The sequence below is a fragment of the Petaurus breviceps genome, unplaced genomic scaffold (genome assembly GCF_028583685.1).
Source record: "Petaurus breviceps papuanus isolate PSGF00001 unplaced genomic scaffold, PetGlider_PUasm1.0 140, whole genome shotgun sequence".
NCBI lineage: Eukaryota > Metazoa > Chordata > Mammalia > Diprotodontia > Petauridae > Petaurus > Petaurus breviceps.
The window spans coordinates 42251177-42278488 of record NW_027185698.1 but is presented as its reverse complement, the minus strand read 5'-3'; the positions used below and the strand labels follow the sequence as shown (position 1 = coordinate 42278488).

Sequence of the window (27312 nt, the reverse complement as noted above, 5' to 3'; positions counted from 1 at the left end):
TCTACCTGCCATTTCTGTTTCTCTTATGTACCCATATATCTTACTTCAAATCCTCTTTCCTTTTCCCCCTCCTTGCAAGTTCCTTTAAGAGAGAGAGAGAGAAGCCAACAGCATCATTTCCCTTTTTCACTCCTCCTTGGACATACTCAGTTAATCAGCAGCAGATCTGCTGCAAAATGAACCGCTCCCATTTTTGTCATCTTGGGTTTCATTTAGAAAGTATAAAGAACTGTAAAAATCTAAAGGAATTTATCTCAAATCTGTACACAGTCACAGTTCACTAAAATGTACATTATATATATAGCCTGTAAGCTAAGAACTAACATTTTTTTTATCATATGTTCTTTGTATAAAAGAAGCATAATAAACATTGTTGTTTTTAGTGGAATTTTGAACTAGTTTTAATATTTTTTCTCCTAGGCAAGAGTAAATTCTGAGCAAGAACACTTTCTCATTGTACCTTTTGGACTTCTTTATAGTGAAGTGACAGCATCCAGTTTGGTAAGCAGTAATCCTTTTTATATATGTCATATACATATGCAAATCATACCAGGTAGTTAAGTATTTCACAAATATGTTAAACTTGTCCTAGAAAACTAGGAAAAAATATACCAATTGTATTTTGTGTAATTAATTTAATTTGGAGAGTTATAATCACAATTGAAAGTTGTAATCATAGAAAAATTTTTGGTACATCTTTTAAATTTTTTTTGTTAATATAATTTTAAGGTTAAAATCAACCTTCAAGGAGATGTAGTTGATCGTGGAAGCACCAATCTAGGAGTGAATCAAGCTGGTTTTACATTGCACTCTGCCATATATGCTGCTCGACCTGATATTAAGTGTATTGTTCATATACATACACCAGCAGGGGCAGCGGTAAGTGTATTTACTTAAATGTAGCATTAAGAATTTTTAGAAGGGTAAACGTGACCCTTGCAAACGTTCATCTTCTATAGGTTCTTGCAGATGTTCTTATATTTGTTTATTATATACTTTGTAAAAGCTTTAGAATATTTTGTAAATATTTTAAAAACTCATTACCTCACACTCAAACTATTGCCATAGCTTTCTGGTGGGTCTTCCTGCCTAAAGCTTCTTCCCACTCTAATCCAACCTCCACTTAGCTGTCAAAGTGAAATTTTCCTAAAGCATAGGCCAGACTTTGTCACATATATCCCCCTTAGTGAACTCCAGGGGTTACCTGTTGCCTCTAGGATCAAATATAAAATGCTGTGTTTGATTTAAAGTCCTTTAAAACCCAGGTGGGCCTTTCCTACCTTTCTAATCCTTTCACTTTATTCCCCTTTACCTACTCTACAATCCAGCTATACTAGCCTGCCTGCTGTTCTTTATACACAACATTCCATCTCCTGATTCTGTGTCTTTTCACTAGCTGTCCTTCATCTTTGAAATGACCTTCCTCTTCTTCACCTCTACCTCCTGGCTTTCATTGGCTTCCTTCAAGACTCAGCTTAGATCCTACCTTTTCCACAGCCTTTTCCCAATCCCCTCCACTGCTAATGCCTTCCCTCTGAGATTATCTCTCATTTCCACTGTATATATCTTATATGTACATGGGTATTTGCTTGTTGTCTCTCCAGTTTTAGAATGTGAGTTCTTTGAATTTAGAGACTATGTTTTTTACCATTTGCAAACCCAATGTTTAGCACATTTCACATAAAAAGCACTTAACAAATGCTTCTTGGCTTGTGGAGTATAATTTATTTTAAAATAGTGCTTTTCAACCTTCTCCATTTCATGGTATTTTTTAAAAGTTCTATGCTTTTCATGATCCTAGTTGAATCGGGGTGGGGTAGGAAGTAGGGTTAAACTGGGGAGATGGTTTGCCTTTGAATGAACAAAATCTTAGAGTTGAAAGGTGTTTTAGAGATCTTCTAAATATAACCCCTAACTGGAACATGTATTGGCCCCAGCATGGTTGCCTCGTTGCCACTGAAAGGTCTCCAGTGACAGAAAACTTAATACTTTTTCTCACAGACCATTTTAGTTTTGGACAGCTCTAACCTTTAGGAAATTCTTCCTCTTACTAGCCGCGTGACCTTGGGCAAGTCACTTAACTCCAATCGCCCTGCCCTCCCCCTCCAGAAAAAAAGCAAAAAACAAAAAATGAACCTCTTCCCAATATTTAGCTCTAATTTTTAACTTCCATCAGTAGGTCCTTTTTATACCTTCTAATGTCAAACAGAAGAGCTCTATTTACAGTGGAGACATTCCTTCAACTTAATTATTTGAAAAGGACAGTTCTCTTTCCCCCAAGTCAAAGGTTCTTAACCTTTTTTTTTTTTAATGTTATGGACTCCTGTGGCAATCTAGTAAAGCTTATGGACCCTTTTCCAGAATAATGTTTTAAATGCATAAAATAAAACACATAGTATTACCAAGCATTACAAACCAGTTATATTGAAATAGTTGTCAAAATATTTTAAAAACAAATTCGTGGACCTTAGGTTAAGAACCTCAGCTCTAGGTCTTCTTTCCTTTAAACCAAATATTCCTTGTTCCCTTAATCCATCTTCCTATAAAATAATTTCAGGTCCCCTCACCACCCTGATCACCTTCCTCTTGACAAACTAGCTTCTCTGTGTAACACCCAAATCTGAACACAGTACTCCAGATAACATCTGACCAAGACAGAGTATATAACATTGTCTGCTCCCTTATTCTGAACACTATAAGAACACAGCCCCAAAATCATGTTAAGCTCTTTTCAAAGAGGTTTTGTTTCATTCTTTGTATTTGTACCCCCAAATTCCCAGCACATAATAAGTGCTTAACAGAATCTTGTTGAGTGATATATATTAAATTGTTTTAGCCATTGTGTCACATTGCTAACCCTAAAATCCTAAATTTTTTAGGTCTTTTTCCTATGGGTTGTATATTTGAAATTTTAAAATCTAACTGTAGAACTTTACATTTATCCCTATTAAGTTTTATCTTAAATCTAGTCCAGTTTTCTAATCTGTTAAGGTGTTTCTAGCTATCCTTCTTAAATTCAAGTTATCCCTAAATTTAATAGGTATTTCATCTGTCCATTCATCCAAGTTATTGATATATATTTTATGAATCCCTTAAATAGAGGAAAGAAAATTTGTACAGAATTTATCTGGCATTAATGTCTGGCTTCTAGTTTTTAAATTCAGATTTTTCACACCACTTATACCTGAGCCAAACCCCTTGATTTAGATGATTAAAGAAATAGACATGGAATAAAGAGGGAGAACATTGTGGGTCATGTGTATGGAACCATGCCTTAGGGTAGTCTGAACTGAGAAGAAACTATAGCCATTGAGAAAAGAAATGTCTTGACTTACCTCACCTCACCAATGAGATCTTTACAATTTAAATTTATAACTTTCTAATATAATGTACATGGAAAACTAATAGTTTTAGAATGTTTCTTTTTATTGCTAAGCTTATCACACTTTAATAATATCTTTTTTGTGGGCTTCAGAGTGCCAAGGTTTACTTTAGAGGACTTTGAATACTTATTTTCAGTTCTTTTATTACATTGTTTGGTTTATTGACATGTTTGTCTGATTCATTTCTCTTTGTACATATTTTTCTGATTCATGCCTGAAATGATTTACAGATGAGGGATATAGATGGATTTACAAATTTTTGTATGACTGACATAATTTTTCCATAATTTTTCACATTTTTAAGGTTATCTAACTATCCCTGGATTTTTACGGACTATTGAAGCCAGTTTTGAGTATGAAATGTAAAACAGATGGCACATTTCATGCTTTTTAAAATGAGTACTAAGTCTTCTCAACAATGCAGGGATATAAGTCAATCCCAAAAGACGCATGATGGAGAGAAAAACGTGCATCCAGAGAAAGAACTAGAAAGAACTAAATTTATATCCAGGTGGAAGCAAAATACCTGATCTTTTTCATTCTCTTATTTGATTTTATGTCCTCTATACCATTTTTCATCCCAGCTGGTACAATCCATCCTTATAACCTGACCATTGTATAATGTGAAAGTATCTACAGATCCTATACTTGATTATAAGACGCCATGGGGAGGAGGGGAGGGAGGGGGACAAAATGTGAAATTCAAGGAATTGTGGAATTGAATCCTGTAAACTAAAAGGAAACAAACAAATTAATAAATTAAAGAATTAAAAAATTAAAATAAAATAAAATGAGTACTAAGACAAGAGAGAATGGTTTGACCTAAAATGAAATTTCCTGTCAATTTTTGATGCTTATTCCTATGAAAGAAGTTAAATTGAAATCTGTTTTATTAGATTGCTTCCTTATTAGCTTAGCTTATTTAAGAAGGTGAAACCTACTATAGAGTAAATATTACTGTGTTCTGAAAGACCTCTGAGTGTCCCCAGGAAATGAAATATCAGTATTCTAAAGCAAGCTCATAGCACAATTTTTTAAAGTTTTTAGGAAGCTTTTAGTGAGAGGATGTGTTATTTTAGCATGTGAAAATTTGTACTTTTAATGAGCCTCAATCATGAATAGGAAAGTGTGATGGAAATGCAAATTTAAAGATCTTCCCTGCCCCTAGGCTAAAGTGCACCAGAAGCCTGGGGAGGGAGGCTTGTTTTTCAGTAGATACTTTTTGATTGGCCAGTGGGTCCAGAAGGTTGTTACATTCTCTGAGCCAGGAGAAGGCTATATAAACCCTGATTTGAGGCTTTGTTTTGGGGCTCACTTTGAGAAGTGTTCTGTGATTTGATCAGATGAGACTCTGGGAAGCCGTTGTTGAGAGCCCCCCAGCTTTGAAAAACCCAGATGTTGATTTGGTATGGATGTAGTGGTTGGACAGTTTAGAAACTGTCTACTTGATCTGTTTCTCTGTCTTGATAATTCTGTCTGTATATTCAGAAGTTCGGGGCGCTGACCTTTTTCCCCTGAACTAGGTAAACGATACATATTTGACTGATTAAAGTAAGCTTGTTAACCCATTTTGAGTTGCTTTCCTTTAACAAAGCAGATCCAAGAATTTGTGTTGGCAGCCACCCTGTGGATGCTTGGGGTGCTTGCTGCTACAGAAAGCAAGAAATTTGAATGCCTTTTTTTGAGACTGATTGTAGTGATGGATTTTGTTTTTAATTTTGTTGATAATGTTTACTAAACCTCATTTCTTTCCAATTTCCCATTTTAAATTATTTAATGAAAGAAAAATTACAAGGTGAGGATTTTTTAAAGGAACATTTTCCTTTTTCTTGACAGGGATTGGTGGGGAAAAAGGGACAGATTTAATGGCTTAGAGTATGGGAACATGATTCATAGCCAGAAGAGGGATAGATAGGCCAAGTGTTACACTATCATTTCTTAAATATTAAAAGAACCAGAGGAAGGCCTCCAACAGCATGTATTGTCTATGGAGGACTTATAGGAAGTTTTAGACAAGAATTACATAAGATGCTAAAAATTTGAAGCGTTTGTGATCTGTACCAATGCAATACCACACTGATGAAACCACGGATTCATTAGGGAGAAAATAAACTAAATGTAGTCCTTGTTTTATGTTAATAATTAGTTGCATGCTTTACCTTATTTAGGTTTCTGCAATGAAGTGTGGTCTCTTGCCAATCTCACCAGAAGCACTTTCTCTTGGAGAAGTGGCTTATCATGATTATCATGGAATTTTGGTGGATGATGAAGAAAAAGTATTGATTCAGAAAAATTTAGGACCTAAAAGCAAGGTCAGTAAATACTGGGTAATAGAGGATGGGGGAAATTATCTAATTATCTTTTCCTTTAAGAATTTTTTCCTTTTTTATTATGAATGTAAACATCAACTAATGTGAATATTTTGTTTAAAAAAAAACAGAAAAGAAGCTTGTGAATCTCATTACATACCTCTTGGGTTTTTTTAAGTGTCTGTTAAATTTAATCAGGGCTATAGCCCTGCTTGTATTTATCACCTTCTGAATGTCCTTCTGCTTTCTTCTGTCTTTTAAGGAAATGTTTGATTTGTTAATTTCTTTTCTTTTTATTTTATCACTATTTCTTACCACTTATTCCCTCCCCCACAGAAAATAAAAGTTCTCTCTTATAACAGATAAACATAGCAAAGCAAAACAAATCCAACCATTGGCCTTGTCTAAATTTTTCTCTCTTATTCTGTACTTCTAGTCCATCATCTCTCTGCCAAGATATGGGAGATATACTTAATAATTATAATTCTGAATTCTTGATTGGTTGTTGTTGATCAGAGTTTTTGTTTTTCAAAGTTGTTTTCCTTTTCATTGTAATTGTATAAATTGTCTTATCTTATATCTGTTTACTCTGTATTAGTACGTATAAGTCTTCTCAGGTTTCTCTGAATTCCTTCCTTCAAATTCATCCGCTTTCCTGCCCCCCTGTATCTTCCTACCCCTTCCAATTTTAGAAATATAAAATGATAAGATGATCAGATCAATGGGGCGACCAGGTAGCACAGCGAGTGAGAGCACCAGCCCCAGTGTCAGGATGACCTGGGGATCAAATCCGGGCTCAGATACTTAGTACCACACCCAGAAATAACTGGCTATGTAACCTTGAGCAAGTTACTTAACCCCAATTGCTTTAAAAAAAAAAAAGATGATCAGATCAACTAAACTGTAGTTCCTGAATGGGGTATGTCAATCAATTCCCCTAGGACCTCACCACTGTAACTTTCAGAACCAAAATGCCCCTACCTGGTCACCACTCCCCTATATGAGTTGTGTCCATATTAGAATGTAAATTTTTTGAGAGAAGGACCTGTCTTTGCTTTTGTATTTGTATCCCCAACCCATACTCCAATGCTTGGCAGGTAGTAAATACTTTAAAAAACGCCTTTTAATTCATTCGTTCATTACATTCATATACCATAATTTGTTCAGTCATTCCTTAATTGATGAGTATCCAGTTTGTTTTCAGGTCTTTGCCACATCAAAAAGTTTTGCTATAAATATTTTCTTTTACATATGCGACCTTTCCCTCTTCCTTTGACATCTTTGGGGTATATGCCTAGTAGTTGTATTATCTGGTCGAAGAAAAATATGCACAATTTGATGACTTCTTAGTTATGGTTCCAAGTTGCTTCCCAGAATAGTTGGACAAATTCATAGTACCATCAATAATATATTAATGTATAGGTCCTCCCAAAGTCCTTCCAGAATTTTTCATTTTCCTTTTTTATCCCCTTCTAGTTACCTTTTATAATGTATTCTTCCCTCAGGTTCTTATTCTCAGGAATCATGGCCTAGTATCAGTTGGAGAAACTGTTGAAGAAGCTTTCTACTATATACATAATCTTGTGGTAGCTTGTGAGATCCAGGTAAAAAATTTTAATCCATGTTTCACTTAAAAGGTTCTAGTAGAAGAGAATGTCCATGGGGATATTTGAGTGTTTGTTTCAGAAAACTAGGGGAGAGTTTAAAAAGGTAAAAATGCTGAAATTGAACCCATAATATTGGAAATTTAAATGACCAAAAACCAGTAGCTCAGACATCTCCGCATAATACTTATTAGATATTTCTTGAATGAGTGAATGCTTTGTGACAAATGACTTCCCTTGGCAGAAATACCACCATCTTGACAATGTTTTCCCTAATTCTCCTAGCACAAAAATTATCTTTCTCTCCCTTCTGACACTTAACATATTCTACCTCATATTAATAGTAATTTCTATATATATGTTCTTTCCTCCTAGACTATAGACCATATGATAGAGATCTTGTTTTAATAATTTTTCTGTATACCCTACCATTAAATCAGTCTATGTATCCCATATAACACCTCACATGGTCTCTTAAAAATAGCATGTTTTGGGGGTGGCTAGGTGGTGTAGTGAATAGAGCGCTGGCCCTGGAATCAGGAGGACCTGAGTTCAAATCGGGCCTCAGACACTTAACACACTTACTAGCTGTGTAACCTTGGGCAAGTCACTTAACCCCAATTGCCCTGCCTTCCCCCCTCCAAAAAAAAAAATAAATAAAAATACATTTAAATATTTATTGAATGAATGAACAAACTTACCTCCTAGCACAGCTACAAGAAAGGTACATACTTCATGCATATTTTAGAAGGGCTTTGTTTCCTTATATTTGGCACCAAATCTGAACATACTAAAGCAACTTTTTGAATACTGGTCCTTTAAATTTTGCATTATCATGTTGTGAATTCAGAAGATTTGTGATTTTGTCAGCCTGGGGTACTTCCTTCCACGATGTAAATCACAACTTTTTTTCATGGTTTTAAAAGTTACTATGACCAAAAAAATCCTTCACTTGGTGGACAACGTCAGGTTAGGAGCATTGCCACACTTATCTCAGATGTTACTTGAACAACAGTCCATAACTCTAAGCCTTTCTAGCATGGTAGGGCACCCCATTTTACACTCAGTATAAGTTTTTAAGAATTTAGTCATCTTAGGGCAGCTAGGTGGCGCAGTGTGTAAAGCGCTGGCTCTGGAGTCAGGAGGACCTGGGTTCAGATTCAGCCTCAGACACTTAACACACACACAAAAAAAAACCTAGCCGTGTAACCTTGGGCAAGTTACTTAACCCCAGTTGCCCTCCAAAAGGCAAAAAAAAAAAAAGAATTTAGTCATCTCCATACCACTGTGGGACTTTAGTTTAAGATTACTTCATTATTTTTGGTAAGTTACTTGTTTTCTCAAAAGCCAACAATAGTAGTACATAAAATGCCTGACTTGAAATCAGTAAGACCTAGATTCAAATCCCACTGTAATACTTCCCAATTGTGTGACCATGGGTAAATTAACTTCTATGTGCCTCAGGCCTTGGACTTTTATACTGAGTCACAAGTGAGTTATTTGCAGTCTGAATTGGAAAAAGGAGTTACCATATTGAGTTCTCTGATTAATCATAGATATTTCACTATTCAGCTAATTCTCTTGGTTTTAACACAGAAATCAAACTATTGATGTGCTTTTTTTTTTTTTGGTAAAGGTTCGTACACTGGCCAGTGCAGGAGGACCTGATAATTTAGTCCTATTAGATCCTGGAAAATACAAAGCTAAATCTCGTTCCCCTGAGTCTCCAGTAGGAGAGGGAACTGGATCACATCCCAAATGGCAGATTGGAGAACAGGAATTCGAAGCCCTCATGAGAATGCTTGATAATTTGGTAAGACAAATGCTAACCTTTTATCCTCTTGTTTCAAAAGTACAAACTTTCACCCTAGTGAGGTTTTTTTAAACTGTTACAGTGTAAAAGTACAAGCCAAATACAACATTTCAAAAATATCTTAATATGCTGTCTCAGATAAGGTGTTCTCAACCTTTTTGGTCTCAAAATCCCTTTCATATATATATATTTGAGGACCCCAAAGAGCTTTTGTTTTATGTAGGTTATATTTATCAATATTTTCCTTATTAAAAGTTCAAACTTATACATTTTTAACATCTCCATTTTAAAATAACAATAAACTCACTGTCAACATAAATAACATTTTATATGAAAAATATATATTACAAAACATAAAATGTAGGAAGCGAAGTCATTGTTTAGGTCTAGGCACATTTAGATTGCATAAATAGACTTTCAAAGAAGAAAATGTCTTGACTTATTATAAAATGTTGAGTGACTACTTATTGTCTTACTTTTATGTACTATTTTGTGATAGGCACATTCGTGTATTATCTCATTTGAAATAATTCAGTGGTTTTTTGGAAGGAGCACTGAATTTAGCACCAGAAAGCATAACTTAAATAGGCCTAATTACTCAGCTATACAACCGTGGTCCAGTCACTTTTCTGAACTGAGGTCCCTTTTCTGGAAATGAGTAATAATAATACTTGGGGCGGCTAGGTGGCACAGTGAGTAGAGCACCAGCCCTGGAGTCAGAAGGACCTGCGTTTGGATCCAGCCTTAGACACTTACACACACACACACACACACACACAACTAGCCAGGTGACCTTGGGCAAGATCAATGAGATAATGTATGTAAAGCACTTTATAAATTTGAACTACCGGCTTTAACATAAATAATAACAACATTATGCCATACTATATCTGACTTGACTAGAGCCTTTCAAAATTTAAAAATAAGATTTTTTTGAAATGTGGTGTTTTCATTAACATTTAATCTCTCTCGAAATATGGTAAATTATTATCAATGGGTCAGTGATGTGGTGGAAGTAGGTAGGGAGTGGCTACCTTAATGACACTTTCGATAGAACAAAGAAGTATTGTAATTCCATAGTGTAGCATTAGCTGAGGCACCTGAAACGTATTTCTGGGTGCCTCTGTAAGACCCTTTATAGTCTCACCTCAGTCTTTTACACTTAATCTGGATTATTCTTGACCACTTAGCGTCTTTCTTTTCTATCATTCCTCTCGCCCCCACTCTACACCCTTCCTCAGACAGCTAAGTGCCCTAGGCAACTTTATAAGTTTGTTACAGAAGAGGTGCCAACATGCATTGGTAGAGGGAATTTTCTTACCTGGGATTTCTTTACACCTGTAAAATCCCAGGTCTGTTCCCCTCCCCAGTGCCCTCCCAAGATTGCTGCATCCTTTAAGGAAGTAATCAGACTTAAAAAAATAGTTACAATTTGTATTCGTTCTTCTTTTGCATTTTAAGTTGATGACCATAACTTATATTGCAATAATGAATAAATTGAATAGAAATAGATTTTGTGAAACACAGAATTTTGATTCTTTCTGTCCATTTTGTCCTCAGGGTTATAGAACTGGCTACCCATATCGATGCCCTGCTTTGAGAGAGAAATCCAAAAAATACAGTGATGTTGAGGTTCCTGCTAGTGTCACAGGTTACTCCTTTGCTAGTGACGGTGACTCAGGCACTTGCTCCCCTCTCAGACACAGTTTTCAGAAACAACAGCGAGAGAAGACAAGATGGCTGAATTCTGGCAGAGGTGATGATGCTTCTGAAGAAGGGCAGAATGGAAGCAGTCCCAAGTCGAAGACTAAGGTGTGGACGAACATTACACACGATCACGTGAAACCCTTGCTGCAGTCTCTCTCGTCCGGTGTCTGCGTGCCAAGCTGTATTACCAACTGCTTGGTCTGTGCCTACCTTACTGTTCATAGTTAGATGATGTAGAGCAACTTGGGTGGCTGAAAGTTTGGAGGCTTTGGGAATCAAAAACTTTTCTAACCTTGATTAAAACTAAAACTACTACATTAACCTTCTTTTAATCTGGCAGAGTAAACTTCATATATTGGTTTAATTTTGGAGAACTGATGCTTCAGACGGGTTAGACGAGATGACCTCTGGATTTTTTTCTAACTCAGATTCTGTGATTTTCTCTAATACTGTCTGCTTGAAACTGCTTAAGATGCAGATTATTTGCTTGCTTACTCTAGTAGTAGCTTGACTCAGTAGTGTAAAATATCAAATCACTTAAATGAATCAAATTTGTATACTTCCATATTTCAAGTCAATTTATATTTGCCTCAGGATTATTAATACTGCATGCATGGAAAGACCTTTATACCTTTATATTATTAAACTAGTATTTTAGTATCCCAAGTCAATTTCAGTGATTTGGTTAAGTAATTCTAGTAGACTAGTCTCTGTTAAAAAGATCTTTAGTGCTTTCTTAAGCAGTTTTTACTTAATGTAATATTCATGTGTTCCTAGCTTTAATTTTTCTGTCCTGCAACCTGTTACATTTCTCTGTATCCCAAAGCCTCTAAATGTTCACAACCAGCTGCCTCCTGCATGAACTGTTGCATGTAAGTAGATGGCCATAAGTGATAAGTCTCTCCTCCAGTCCCAGCTGGGTGCGGCATGACTAAAGTGCAGCTCAGGCCATCAGCAGGCACTAATCGAAAGATACTGCAACTGGTGATTTTTGTTGTTGTTGTTATTAATGCTATTTGAAGTTTAAAATTTGTACTGAGAGATATTCCAAAGTAATGGTATTCACATGCTTTAGGACCTCAAGTCCTTCTGTTAGTCTCAAAAACTTATTTGATTTCTCTTTTGATAGTCCACAGTTCCTACATTAAAATGCAAATAGAAATTTACATGTCTATAAGTACTGTTAGCACTCCTAGAGACCTATATGTGGGAACTGAAGATTGGAATTGAACCCAGATGCATGATCAGCTCTACTGGGTTCTGTTGAGATGTAAAACAATTGACTTTAAATGGTCAAGTTACACCTTTCAGTTTTCCTCTTTATGGCTGTTTAACACTATAATTTTCTTTAAAAAAAAGTTCAGCCTTCTCTAGATAGTTTTTAATTTAGTTTTTTTTTTCTATTGGTAAAACTGTTTTTAGAGAATCTATATACTTTTGAGTAAAGGAGTATATACTTTTCTAGTAAGCCCTGAAAAAATCAGAGAAATTCTTTATGTATGTGTTGAGTGGGCTTCTTGTTTCCTTTTCCTTTGAATTTTTTTTCTGTTTTGTTTAGATGCTTTTACTTGTTTAAAGGAGTTTACTTTTTCTTTTCATTTGAAAGTGGGATAAGGTATTTCTTTTAGCTTTTACCCAAATGGTGTAATATATTTCTGTAGTATTTGGCTACTTAAAAGCACATCCAGCTATAGCTTTAAGTTTTATTTATGTTGACTTGAAAACAATGTAATCAAATCCCTTGCTACATATAATTAATTGGCATACATTTGAAGGAAAGGCCTTGTTAAGCAATTAAATTAACCTTGTCTTTATATTATTGTGGAATAAGATAAAAATCATACAGTGTCCCAGGTTGGTGTATTTAATTTATAATACTTGTTCTTAATTTTTCAAGCAGTTTCAGGCTTCTGAGGTTGTTGTTTTAATGTTTTGACTAAAAAAATTATCTTTAATAAAAAGCTGGAGTTATATTTATCTGAGAAGATAATCATCAGTGAGTATTCCACAGCTCCATATTCATTCCATATTTTCCTTTATGGTGGCTAAGCATTTTTTAGCATTTTGTTGCTTCCTCTAAAGTCTTAATGGCTTACAGCTATCTTCTTGTCTCCTGAAAATACTCAGAAAGACAAAGCATTTGCTCTGGAAAATAGGCTTGTTTTAATGTTCAGTGCTGTTTAGGCCCAAGAATTACAGTTTTTCTTTTTTTTAAATGTTGCACTGGATTAGAAAATAAGAGAAAATGTGGAGCAGAAAGCCATCCACATACCAGCTGCACTGATAATTAAAACAGCTTTCAACAAGGGTCTCATGAAATGCTTAAAGTTTCAATTTGGGATTTTTTTTTAATAACACTTGAAACTATTAAGTTAAATGAAATATTTGACATCACCAAACTCTTCCACCAGGTAGCTACTGTATAAGTGTTCATACAGTAATTTTCTTGGGTTGAAGTAATTATGCAGCCAATACATTCTGATTTTATAGTTTCTTTTAATGCAAAACTTTGGTGATGCCCACTCTTGCCTCGCAGTTCAGAATCATTCACTACACCTGGTTAGTAACATCACATTGCTTTTCATACTACTGTCATCTTATGCTTTAAGTTTGCTTTAATGTCTGTTAATTATCAGAGCGGTGAATCAATGATCGCTGTTAAAATGCTGGCATTCACTATTAAAGTGACATTGCAAAGAAAATTTAAGCTTTTTCTAGCATAAGCCTTTTTTATTGTGCATAAGTTTTAGACAAGTTTTGAAAATGCATTTGTTGATAAGTCACAATTTTGACTTTAAAACATATACATTTTTTTTAACAGATTCTTAACTTCCTTCTATATTGTTTGATGCAGGAAGAAGTTTGAGGGTGTTGGGAATTGAGAAATGAAATGAAATCATTGGTTCAGTTCTCTATCTGTTATGTATAGTGCATGAAGAAATGTGATGTAAATTTGCTGCTGTGGATGTCATTTGCCATTATAGCAATCCTGACTATTCAACTGTTCTTGATATTACAGTGGACTAAAGAGGATGGACCTAGAACTTCCACCTCTGCTGTCCCTAACCTGTTTGTTCCATTGAACACTAACCCTAAAGAGGTCCAGGAAATGAGGAACAAGGTGTGTATTTCCTATCCATTTTAATTACTTTTATTATTTTGTTGAAGCTAATATACCATAAATGATGACCAGTGGTTTTTTGTTGATGCTGATATTTCCTGCATCTTCCATTATAAGAAGACAATTTTCACTAGTAAAGCTATTGCTGAGAAGATAGCAATCATTGTTCTCTTAAATATTAATCCTTAGATTAGTATCTTCAGAATGAGTTAAAAAGTTTAGTCCAAAGTCTATTGTAAAATACCCTACTTGCCAAGGTGCAAAGTTAAAATCTACAGGGCTATAGTTTTTTGGTTTGTAGATATTATCTAAGGCTCTCTAAAGTCTACTTGCAACCTACCTTTCCAGTTTTGTAGAGTATTCAGCAGTCCAGCCAAACTAAACAACTCACTGGCATCTGAAAACATCCTTTTGTCTTTTCTCACCTCCACACCTTTGTTTACAATGTTCCCTGTACAAGTGCATCCCTGACTATACCATCGTATAGTTCATTATCCCGAGCCCCCATCATAACATTATTTGGCTAATTTCCTGAGTTACAAATTGGATATTTAATGATTTAGTGTGCATTAACTTCTCTGAAATTACCCTCTGTTTACCATTTTATTTATAATGTTGATCCTGTGCCACTAATTGCTCTCCCCCAGGCTCCTCCCTGTCCATGTTGTTTTACCAAAGGTTATGTTTTAATGGAGCCAGTTCATGGCAAGGGCTATTCTTGTAGTTAGAATTTCTTCATCCCATCTCCATCTGCTAAAGTTCTTCCCATCCTTAAAGATCCAGTTTAAATACCATTTTCTTCATGGAACCTTCCACAGTCACCTAGCTGGTATTGACTTTCCTTCATCTAAACTCACGTTGCTTTGTTTTTCTTCTCTATTTTAATTGTTTATTCTTCTCTTATTTTCCCAATTTGTATTTTATTCAATAGACTGTTAAGTCTAGAAGGGGTCTTAGAAAACAGAAAGTTATTGCTGAAAGAGATTTGTAAGAGCTATCTTAATTTCTCATTTACAGATGAAAGGATTGAGACCACAGAAGTTAAGATTATACCTATGTGCTGCAATACCCAAACTAGATTATCAACCTTCCAGCAAGGACTATATTTTATTATTATCAGTCTCTCACAGAACCCAGAATAGTACCTTGAATATAAGAGCTCAATAAGTGATGAATGAAGATAATGCAAATTGCTTTATCAACATTATTTACCAATATTTATAGCATTACAGTGATATAAAGCAGCTAGAAAATATTTTCCTCATGTTCCTAATAAGTTTATCAATCGGTGAAGGTCTTTGTTAAGTCAAGAAAAATCTCTAATTTTCCAGCCATAGTTTTTACTTTATTAAGGCCAGTTATATTACTTTAAGTCATCTGAATGTGGAATGTGTTATAAATCTCAAGACTCTGTAAGAAGAATAGCTTGAACATAGTAAAATGGTTGTTCAGGGCTCTGTAGCTTCAAAGTTTCACTTCTGGCATCTTTCCATTTTCTGTGGTGTGAGGCAGAGGAGGAGAAAAATGAACCTGAAGTCAGGTAGGCTCCTGATACAAAAGAATCATAAATTATATCATTAACAAGATAGGTTTCATTCTGCCTTTTATATGTATTTGTTCTTATTCTCCCCCACCCCCTACTTGCAGATCCGAGAGCAAAATTTACAGGATATCAAAACTGCTGGTCCTCAATCACAGGTTCTTTGTGGTGTAGTAATGGACAGGAGTCTTGTACAGGTGAGAACTCAGACTGTCTTCAGCCTTAATGTGATGTATTTATAATTTTATTCAGTTGTAAAATTATTCTGTGACAGAGAATAACTTTACCAGGTAAGTATTAGAAGTAACCCTGTTGTTTTTATTAAAGTGTGTTGAGAAAAAAATTTTAGACTTTTTTATTTAAATAGATCAAGCATGATAATGGAGTATGCTTTGTGAATTGTTGCTCAACATAATGCATGCAGTATGGAAAAGCAGTTTTATAGGCTGTCATCCTTTAGAAACCTAGATGGATTTATGTCATCTAGATTTTTCATATGTTTTAACCATGTAATATAAAAATGCCATGAGTGATGTTCTCTGTTGCCTGTCTGAAGTTTAATGATGCTAAAAAGTAGTTGCTTTAAGAAGGAATGGTAGTTTAAATATATGCTGCTGATGTAAATGCACTTCTGAAATTTCTAATACTGATAGTTAGCACTACCACTACTTGAAAATACTTGCAAAAGTATCCATCAGTATGCCTAGATATGGAGCCTAATGCATTTAAAATATGACATGTTAGGATCTGTGAAATTGATAGGTGTGGGGGGAGTGGGGGCTTTTTTGTGTGTTTTATAAGGTTTGGTTAGTTGTGTAAACCATAGTTTGATGCTTTTTTGCATGTAATGTCCTTCCTGTAGCTATTTAGAAATATATTGACTATGTTTCTGCCGCATGCTTGTAATTGGCACCATAATGTGCTCTTGATTAAAATTATGAAGATCAGGCTTGGTTTGCTCTGTTTACTCAGTTTACTGTTTCAGGATGCTCCCCTCTCTGACTGTACGGAAACTATTGAAGGGCTCGATCTCACAGAGCAGGCCTTTAGTCCCGCTAAATCTCTCTCTGTTAGAAAGGTACTTACTGCCCTGTCGTTAACTACCTACAAGTATACTGTTGTTGTTCAACCTTCCCTTTCCCTAATTTGTTTTCCCTATTAGCTGCTGTTTTATCCAAAAAAAATTTTGGTCTTAGGTAGACTAATAAAAGATATATAAGGTTCTGTTCCTGTGTAGTCTATACTTGACTAAAACATCGGCATGAGTTATTTTTATATTTTCCAATGTTTTTTCTTGAGGTGAAATGTGATATGAATTTTTGTATGACATTCCTTTAGTTCTGCATGTAATTTGGCTATTGCATGGTAGGATTTGGTGGAGGGTTAGGAGTGTGATCTTGGGGGTATATAACAGTGTTTACTTTAAAAGGAATCTATTATAGACTAGCTCAGTCTCAGGCTTAATTACTTCTCCAAAATAGTGTCAGATTCCTAAGGAGACATCAGCAGAAAATAAGCAACAGATTCTTCTTCAGTAAATGACTGCTTTCTATAAATTAGCCATCTTGGCTATGTATAACTAGATAAAAGCATTCATAAGTAGAGAAGTTCTGTGAAACCTCAGCTTGGAACAGTGGCTGTTCTTCACTGTGGACTTTTACTCATTTTTTGCTCAAGACTATAACATTCAAAAAGTTCATCAAATTGGAAGAAGTGAAAAGTGTGTCAGCAGAGTAAAAGCATGTAGAACAGCATACCCTACTGATAATAAAGTAAGCCCTTGAAAAAAACACCCTAGACAAGATACTTCATGTGTTATTTGATATTTAGAATTTTAATTTCTCATTTATTAGTGATTTTAATGAAAAAAAAAAAGATGTGCAGTATTTTCTATAACACAGAACCTTTCAGTGTATGACATAGATTTAGCTCCCAAACTGAGAATTTTTGCTGGTGCCTACTACTGACATTGGAGTTAGAAATATTATATTTGTTCTAATTTTTAGTTATCTTGAAATGTTAAACTGTTGAGTTTCTAGAATATTCTGAATTGAAAGAGGTTTAATAGATTAAATGTTCAAATTTTTAACTTAGTATAATTACATTCAGCTCCTGTCAGAAGGAAATCTGTGAGATCTATCTCTGTTTCATCAATTGATACACCTTAAAAATAGGATAAACTTATCATTTTAGAGAAGCATCCCTGTGGGTACCTTCCAACAATGTGGATAACAACCCCCTCCGCCTCAGTGGATAGCTCCATAAGTTGTAGGGGCCAGAAAAATTCGTTACTATGCAGCCAGACTTTTGATGGTGACCTTTTCAACATAGACACAGCCTAAGCTGCCAGATCCCTAGTCTGAGCATTTCCAGCTTGGGACCTCCTGCCAAGAACTGAACTTGATTTGCACAGCATTCGAGAATCAGGGGTTGTCACTATCCAACAAGAAGATATCAGAGTAAAATTGTAATGGAGACTGCCTTCTATTCAAGCTAAGTAAAGTTATAGGAAAATAAGTGTGTGATAATGATTTACCGTTTCTGTATGGAAACCCAGTTTGTTGAATGATGAAGTTTGCAGAAATACTTAGATAGTGTTTACTTAGGCTTTTAGAATATACTTCATACCACTTCTTTTGGAGGAACTTTTCTTTTTTTCTTAATTCTGTAGGGCAGAAAATACTTATCTTTCCTCACTTGTCATACATAGACTTACTCTCTTACTGGCTTCTTTTTTTGGTTGCATTTTAAATGATACTCACTGATATAGTTGACCATATAATTTGTTTGCCATCCAAATCTGTTCACTTGTAGATAGAAAGTCTTTAATCTCAGCATTGTAGGATGAATCATTGCCTACTTGTATATAGGATATTTTTTTAAGGAAGCTAAAAAGCGAACTTTTAAAGAAAACATTTCTGTCCTATAATTAATTTAAATATTATCAGGGAAAAATATAATATGCCTTTGCCTTGTACGATAAATGTGTCCAGATCAAAATTAATGCCCAGAAGAAGCTACTTGCAATTTTGTATAGTGTTCCACCTAAAAACTGATCCCATTTAGAGTGATGTTGATTTAAATGATTTGTTTATTTAGATTAATTTAATTAATAAATTAGATTATTTAAATGATTAGTTTATTATATTAGAAGTTTGCTTTTGTTTTGTAGATTTTCTTGTTCAGATCTTACCTATTCCCTCCTAGTTGTTTCTTATAAATAATACTTTAATGTTTGCTTCTTTTAGTTCTCCCCTTCACCCTCTTACTATAAACTATTTTATTTTTGTCACAAACAGATACTTTTGCCTATGTTGTCTTTAAAGGTAGCATTTAACCACATGGCCCACTTCACTATAACTTGCTAGTCCTAAAACACAAATTCTGTGACTTCTTTTGGAATTCAGTATAGAGGAAAATTTACTTCTTTTTTTTTTTTTTTAAAGCAATCAGGGTTAAGTAACTTGCTCAAGATTACACGGCTAGTTATTTCTGGGTGTGGTGTTAAGTGTCTGAACCGGAATTCGATCCCCCAGGTCATCCCGACACTGGAGCCGGTGCTCTTACTCGCTGAGCCACCTGGCCACCCCCCCCCCTTTTTTTTTGAGACAGGGTTAAATGACTTGCCCAGGGACACACAGCTCTTAAGTGGCTGTGGTCATATTTGAACTCAGATCCTCCTGACACTAGGGCCAGTGCTCTATCCACTGCACTACCTAAATGCCCTTTGACTGTCTTCTTAGTGAAATAATCAAGTATTCACTATAAATATGCCAGGCATTGAGCTAAGAGCTTAGGGATACTCAGAAAGGAAAAAAAAAAAGACAAAAAAATTCTTCAGGAAACCTATATTCTAATGGCAGAAACAAACATGGAGATAACTAGGTGCATACAAAATATATTGGAGTATATGTAAAGTAATCTCAAAGGCATATTTGTTTACTCTGCCAGATGATTACTGTACATGATAAAATACATACTAATTTCTGATTATGGGTTCCTGAGCCACTGATTGCTGAGTAGCTGTGAATCTAGATGCTTAGAACTTAAGCAATTGTCTTTGCCTACTTTTATTAATGTAGCCTGTGCATGACAAAAGAGAATACAATTTTCTAAAAGTGTAGTCTTAATCAAGAGGCCTTCAAAAAGAAAATTTTACAATATATTTTGTTTTTTGGGATAGGAAGTGCAAATTAATTATAGAATATCAGGATTGAAAGAGAACTCAGAAATCTCTTGTCTGGTACATACCTGAGCAGAAATCTGCTCTGTAATATCCCCAATAAGTTTTTAAAAATTAATTTATTTTTAGTTTTCAGCATTCATTTCCACAAGATTTTGAGTTCTACATTTCCTCTCCACTCTCCCCCCCATCCCAAGATGGCATGCATTCTGATTATACCTTCCCACAGTCTATCCTTCCTTCTATCACCCCACCTCCCCTTATCCCCTTCTCTCTTATTTTCTTGTAGGACAAGATAGATTTCTATATCCCACTGCCTGTAGAGCTTGTTTCCCAGTTGTATGTAAAAACAATTTTTGACATTTGTTTTTAAAACTTTGAGTTCCAAATTCTCTCCCTTCCCTCCCCACCCACCCTTATTGAGAAGGCAAGCAATTCAATATAGGTTATATATATATGTAGTTATGAAAAACACTTCCATGATGGTCATGTTGTGAAAGACTGACTATATTTTACCTCCATCCTATCCCACCCCCACTTATTCTATTTTCTCCTTTGACCTTGTCCCTTTTCAAAAGTGTTTGCTTCTGACTAACCCCTCCCCCAATCTGCCCTCCCTTCTGTCATCTTCCCCCCCTTATCCCCTTCCTCTTTACTTTTCTGTAGGGTAAGATACCTAATTGAGTGTATATGTTATTCCCTCTGTAAGCCAAATCCAATGAAAGTAAGGTTCTCTCTTTCCCTCTCACCTTCCCCCTTTTTCCACTTCATTGTGAAACCTTTTTCTTCTTTTATGTGAAATAATTTACCCTATTCTATCTCTTCCTTTTTATTTTTCCCAATATATTCCTCTCTCACCCCTTAATTTTATTTTTCAGATATCATCCCTTCATACTCAACTCACCCTGTACCCTCCCCCTATCTATCTATCTATCTATCTGTCTGTCTGTCTGTCTATCTATCTATCTATCTATCTATCTCCTCCATCTACCCTAATATTGAGAAAGGTCTTATGAGTTATAAATATCATCTTTCCTTGTAGGGATGTAAACCGTCCAACTTTAATAAGTTCCTTATGATTTCTCTTTTCTGTTTACCTTTTCATGCTTCTCTTGATTCTCGTATTTAAAAGTCAAATTTTCTATTCAACTCTGGTCTTTTTAGTAAGAATGCTTGAAAGTCTTCTATTTCATTGAATTTCCATTCCTCCCCCCGACTGGGTAGGTGATTCTTGGTTTTAATCCTAGCTCCTCTGACCTCTGAAATATCATATTTCAAGTCCTTTAATCCTTTAATGTAGAAGCTACCAGATCTTTTGTTATCCTGATTGTATTTCCACAATACTTGAATTGTTTCTTTCTGACTGATTGCAATATCTTCTCCTTGACCTGGGAACTCTGGAATTTGACTACAAAATTCCTAGGAGTTTTCCTTTTGGGATCTCTTTCAAGAGGCAATTGGTGGATTCTTTCAATTTCTGTTTTACCCTCTGGTTCCAGAACTGGGCAGTTTTCTCGATAATTTCTTGAAAGATGATGTCTAGACCTTTTTTCTTTTATTATAACTTTCAGGTAGTCCGATAATTTTAAAATTATCTCTCCTGGATCTATTTTCTAGGTCAGTAGTTTTTCCAGCGAGATATTTCACATTGTCTTGTATTTTCTCATTCTTCTGGTTCTGTTTTATAATTTTTTGATTTCTCATAATGTCATTGGCTACCATTTGCTCCATTCTAATTTTTAAGGAATTATTTTCTTGAGTGAGCTTTTGGGGTTTTTTGTTTTTTGCCTTTTTGGAGGACAATTGGGGTTAAGTAACTTTCCCAAGGTTACATGGCTAGTATTTTTGTGTGGGTGTTAAGTGTCTGAGGCCAGAACTGAACTCGGGTCCTCCCGACTCCAGGGCCGGCACTTTATTCACTGTGCCACCTAGCCGCCCCATGTTAAGTGAGCTTTTGGATCTCCTTTTTCATTTGAACAATTCTGTTTTTTAAGGTATTCTTCTCATTGGCTTTTTTTCACCCTTTTGCCATTTGGGTTAGTCTTTTTTTTAAGGTCTTATTTTCTTCAGTATTTTTGAGTCTCTTAGCAAGCTATTGACTTGTTTTTCATGATTTTCTTATGTCACTCTCATTTCTCTTCCCAATTTTCCCTCTACTTCTCTTACTTGATTTTCAGAATCCTTTTTGAGCTCTTCCATAGCCATTTTGTATTTTTCTTGGAGGCTTTAGATGCAGAAGCTTTGACTTTGTTTTCTTCTTGGTTGTATGTTTTGATCTTCTTTGTCACCAAAGTAAGGTTAGTATTCTGAGTTTTTTTTTTTTTACTCTGCTTATTTTCCTAGCCAAATACTTGACTTTCTAACTTTTTGTCAAGGTAGGACTCTGCTTTCAGTGGGGGTGGGGGTGGGGGTGAGTGTACTGTCCCAGGCTTCAGGAGTTTTGTATCAGCCACTCAATGCCCCACCATCTTTGGGCCCAGAGCTCCAGAAGCAGCTGCTATTGTTGCTACTGCCACCACCACTGCTATTGCCACCTCCACTGCTCTGGGGCTGGACCACGCTCCTTTTTCACCCAGGTCCCACAGAGTTTTCTCACTGACCTTCTATGCTGTCTTTGGCGTTTTGGGGTTGAGAAGTCTGGAAACCACCACAGCCACCGGCTCTTCAGTCCCCTGTGCTGGCCTGGCCTATGCCAGACCACACTCCACTCCCAGCCCAGTATGATATACCCTTCCTGTCAACCCTCTAGGCTGTCCTGGGGTGGAGACTTGTCTCACTCTGTCATCCTGTGGATTCTGTAGCTCTAGAATTTGTTTAGAGTGATTTTTTTTATTGGTATTTGGAGGGGTTTGGGGGTGAGCTCAAGCAAGTCCCTGCTTTTACTGTGCCATCTTGGCTCTGCCCCCTATTTCTTGTCTCTTCTTGAAGACCTCCAATGATGGACAATTTACCAAGTAAGGCCATTGTACTTTTGGACAATTGTAATTGTCCAAAGAAAGATTAATCTGGGAAGAAAGATTAATCTGGAATCTGACTCTGCAACTGGACAAGTCACTTAATCTCACTAATTTAATGCCTTAGTTTCCTCATCTGTAAATGAAGGAGTTATACTCAGTGACCTCTTAGCTCTAGTCTTTGATCCTCTGATTTATGAACTTTTACTCATTTCAGAAAGCAGAATTAATTTTTTGCATGTCAGTCCTTCAAATGCCTAGAGACATCTGTCACTTTTCCTTATCTTTAACAAGCTAAATATCCCCAGTTATTTCAACTAGTCTTCCAGTGAAATAGCTTCAAATCCCCTCATCCTCTAAGTTATCCTCAACACCTGCCTTAATTCTCATTGCCTTTTCTAAAACGTTTTGGCCAGCACTTAACATAGTATTCCAGATTTAGTTTCACTAAAACAAGGTACAGTGAAGATTGTACCCTTCCCTGTTATGCCACTTCTCTTACTGAAACTTGAGATAACATTCACTTCTCTACTTATGCAGTTGATTTTTTTTGAACCTCTTTAGGACTTTACATTTATACATATTAAATTTCCTCTGATTAGATTCAGCCCTTCATTCTAGCATTCTGAGATCTTTTTGGGTCTTATTTTCTATTCCAGAACCTTGCAGTTGTCATCCTCAGCTTCTGTTCATATGTAGTTTTGATAATCATGCTATCTATGCCTTCTTCTAAGTTAATAGTAAAAATACTGAACAAAAAATAACCAAGAACAGCGTCCTTTGCTTAGGAACCTTCTTGGTAGCAGGGCCTATATCTCATACCTGTGTATGCACTTCTATGTGTGGGTATGCACATGTACACACATATATCTGTGTAAATAGGAAATGATTGATAAAGGCTTTGAGTTTTGTTGAGTTAAGATTTAAATTTCAGTTCAATTCAACAAGCATTGACTAAATACAGACTACATCCAAGGCATTAGGGATACAAATATAAAAATGAAAACATTCTTGTGCTCAAGGCATTTTCACAGATAAATAAATACAAGATAATTTGACAAAGGAGAATGTACTATAATTACCCAGTAGGGAATCAAGAAAGCTTCAGAGAGATAACATTACTAGAGCTAAAATTAAATAGTCTAAGATTCGAGGTAAGAAGGGACTACATTTCAGAAATGGGGGACAAGCCTGGATATAAGGATAGAAGATGAGATAGCTGGTAGGTCACTTTGGCTAAAATGGAAAAAGAAGGAATATAGAAATAAGTTTTGAAAGGTTGGTTGGGATTCAGATTATAAAAAGCTAAATTCTAGACTGGAACATTTGTGTTTTTTCTTAGGGGCAATAGGGAGATTTTTGAGCCAGGAAAATGTCATGATCTGACCTCTTCATCAGCAAGATTATTTTGGCAGCTGTGAGAAGACGGAAATAAAGGGAATAGAAGCTGAAAGCAGAGAGGCCAATTAGGGAGCTTTAGAATAATTTAGGAAAGAGATGCTAAGACCCTGAGTTTAGGGTGGTGACTATGTAAGAGGAGATAAAAAGATTGTCTCTTTACTTAGCATTGGTATTAATTTCCTATTAGCCATTTTTTGTCCTTTTTAACCAGAAAATCACTATTTGGCAGAGAAAACGAGCAAAATAATAAAAGCTCTGCTTTTGCTCTATCATGTTTATTGTCCCATGTATCAGTTATATTCCTTATTTCATTCTTTTCTTTCCCTTTAATTAAGTGAATCCTTTTTGCCATCCTTAGCTTTCCTTGCCAGCCTCAACTTTAACTGAATTTTAGAGCTTTCTGACATTCTTACAGGACCATGCCACCTCATTGTATTCTTCTACTAACTTTCCTTCCTTCCAATCTTCTTTCTATATACTTTTAAAAATTTTAAATTGGTGAATTCCTTGTCCTTCCATAGCAGCTCTCTTTCCCTGGATTAAATTTCATTCTTTGTTTTGTTTTGTTTTGTTTTCTTTTGCTTTTTGGAGGGAGGAAGGCAGGGCAATTGGAGTTAAGCGACTTGCCCAAGACCACATGGCCAGTAAATGTTAAGTGTCTGAGGCCCTATTTGAACTCAGATACTCCTGACTCCAGGGCTGGTGCTCTATTCACTGTGCCACCTAGCCACCCCAATGCTTGAGTTTCATACTTAAGAGTCCATAGCCAACAACCATAAGCATTTATTAATTGCTTACTATGTGTCTGAATTTGTGCTAAGCACCGTAGATATGAAGATAAAAATATTCTGTGCGATCAGGGAGCTCACAGTTTTAATTGATGAGACAACATGCAAATAACTATATATGCAAACTAGATGTACACAGGATAAATTAGAGGCTCCTAATTCTTCTGAGCTGATACACTTTGTGGAATTTTAGGCCATAAAATCTTGTCTGTTCTTTCTCTGAAACATTTAAAAATCCATTCTCCCAAAATATAGTTTGCATGTCAAAACTGTACACAGCTATCCTTTCCTCTTCTATCCTGAATTCTAAGGTGATATCATTCCCTTCCCCCGCCCCCCGTTTCCTTTTCTAATCCCCACAGTTTCTAATGCCTCATCCAACCCCTAATTACCTTTTAATTATTTTGTATGTACCTATCTATGTACATGTTACCTCCCCCAATAAAACATAAACCACTTGAGGGCAGAAACCCTTCCAGTTTCGTCTTAATATGCCCAGTAGCTACTACAATGCTGGGCACATAGTATGGGCTTAATAAATGTTTGTTAATTGATTGTTAATTGATGGATTGATGGTTCCCATCATTTATGCACCAATTCTTTCTTGTTGATAAAAATAAAATCCAGAGTATAATTTTGTTGATTTCTCTAGCTTTTAAGGCAAATCAAAGAGCTGCTCTGTTTTTGACAGAAAGTTCATTCCATCAGATAGAATAATTGATGTACTCACTGCTCTGTCATGCCTCCATGCCAGGCCACAAATGTCTCTCTAGATCCTCAAGTATGGCTCTTTGACTCAATCCAAATTTCATAAAACAAATCCCCTTAATAAAAGCATTTGTTCTGTAAAACTGGGACTCAATCAAAAGGCCACACCCAAGGACCTAGAAGGCTACATGTGGTCTCAAGGCTACAGGTTCCCCACCTCCAGTCTAGATGGTCTGTTATATACTCCAATGACAAAATTGCTCTTTATCAGCCTCCTTTAATTTTTATCATGCTTCCCCATCTTGTTCCTATACTTCTTCACATATCTCCTTAATATATAGTGTTATTTGTTCCTATGCCCCTTTTCACCCATCCTGTTTCTTTTGAATAAGAAATATCCTTCTAGAGCCATATGCCAGACATGGGTTTTATCTCATCAGGTGTCAGTGATATCTTTGAGGTCAAATTTGAGATAAAAATTGTTTCCTTGAGTTTGATCTCTAATTCATGGAATCATAAATTGAGAGCAGTAGGGGACCTTAGTCAATAAGCATTTATTAAGCACTTGCCAGGTATTGTCCTAAGTATTATGTATACAAAGAAAGGCCAAAAATACCCAACCCCCAACAAACCACTTTCTGTTCTCAAGTACAATTTAAGAAGGTAGACAGCATGTAAACTGTGTACAGACAATACAAATAGGATAAAATGGAGGTTATCACTAAAGAGAAGACACTAGTCTTAAGGAGATTAGGAAAGACTTTTTGTAGAAGGTAGGATTTTAGCTAGGACTTGAAGGAAGCTGGGGAGAACAATATATGGAGATGAGGAGGGATAAAGTTTCATGCATGATAGACAGCCAGTGAAAAATGCCCAGAGTTGGGATGTGGAGTTTCTTCTGCAAGGAAACACAAGGAGGCCAGTGTTGCCAGACTTTAGAGAATATGGGAATTAATAAGGTGCAAAAAGACTAGGTAGAAAGGAGACACATTATGAAGGGCTTTGAACATCAAGCAGAGGATTTTATATTTGATCCTAGAGGTAACAGGGAACTGTCAGAATTTATAGAATGGAGTAGAGGGAGAAGGGGAGGGTGACCTATTGGATAATAATATTTGTACTATTTATTTGTTTTACCTACTGGGGGGGCCAGCTCCTGGGTCTAGGAGAAAGAACCACTGATTATGGGAGACATAACCCTGATTCTTGAATTATACTAATGGAATTTTAGAAGGTTGCTGAGATATCAGATCATCTCCAAAGTATAGTATAATGGAAAGAATCAGAGGACCTGGTTTGAAATCCCAAGCTCTGCTTATGTTCTTCAGTTTAAAATTTTAAGTTGATTCATTTGGGGATCCATAGTGCTTTGATCTGTAAATATCTATAACTAATGTCAGCCCCTTTTCCCCAGTTTTTTCTTCTTGGGAACTGATTAGGAAGTTTCTCCACTGTTCTTCTTTCTATAACAGAACTTGATGTCTTCCATAACAGTTAGTTTTACAGTTTGTATTCTTCCTCCATTTTCAATTTAAAATCCTCTTAATCAGATCAGCAAGTCTCTGGTCAGATACTCTTTTCAGCAAAAGCTAGATTACCACTTATTGGTAATTGCATCCATGAATAACATGGCTTCTGTGAATCCTAAGGAAACAAATAGATTGACCAAGAACCAATTTCTCTGTCATCTGAAATTATGTTCCAGAAAACTAAATCCTTTTCTTAGCCATCATTAGCATTGCCAGTTATTTACTTCAAATGCCCTTTCTCTTCTCCAATCTCAGCCTTCAAAATGGAATCC

The 27312-nt window shown here is 35.7% G+C and overlaps 1 protein-coding gene across 8 annotated transcripts in view; it reads left to right on the top strand.

The window, feature by feature from the left end:
• The window catches only part of ADD1 (adducin 1), a 107378-nt gene that overhangs the window by 66405 nt on the left and 13661 nt on the right, over window positions 1-27312 (top strand). For 5 of the 8 annotated variants that reach the window (XM_069070750.1, XM_069070757.1, XM_069070751.1 and 2 more), the window contains exons 5-13: window positions 421-501; window positions 730-879; window positions 5552-5695; window positions 7198-7296; window positions 8933-9109; window positions 10670-10921; window positions 13836-13937; window positions 15585-15674; window positions 16463-16555. In XM_069070750.1, the coding sequence (XP_068926851.1) occupies window positions 421-501; window positions 730-879; window positions 5552-5695; window positions 7198-7296; window positions 8933-9109; window positions 10670-10921; window positions 13836-13937; window positions 15585-15674; window positions 16463-16555 (1188 nt within the window). The remainder of the gene's footprint in view (window positions 1-420; window positions 502-729; window positions 880-5551; window positions 5696-7197; window positions 7297-8932; window positions 9110-10669; window positions 10922-13835; window positions 13938-15584; window positions 15675-16462; window positions 16556-27312) is intronic. The other 3 variants (XM_069070752.1, XM_069070758.1, XM_069070766.1) reach the window with 1 other exon arrangement.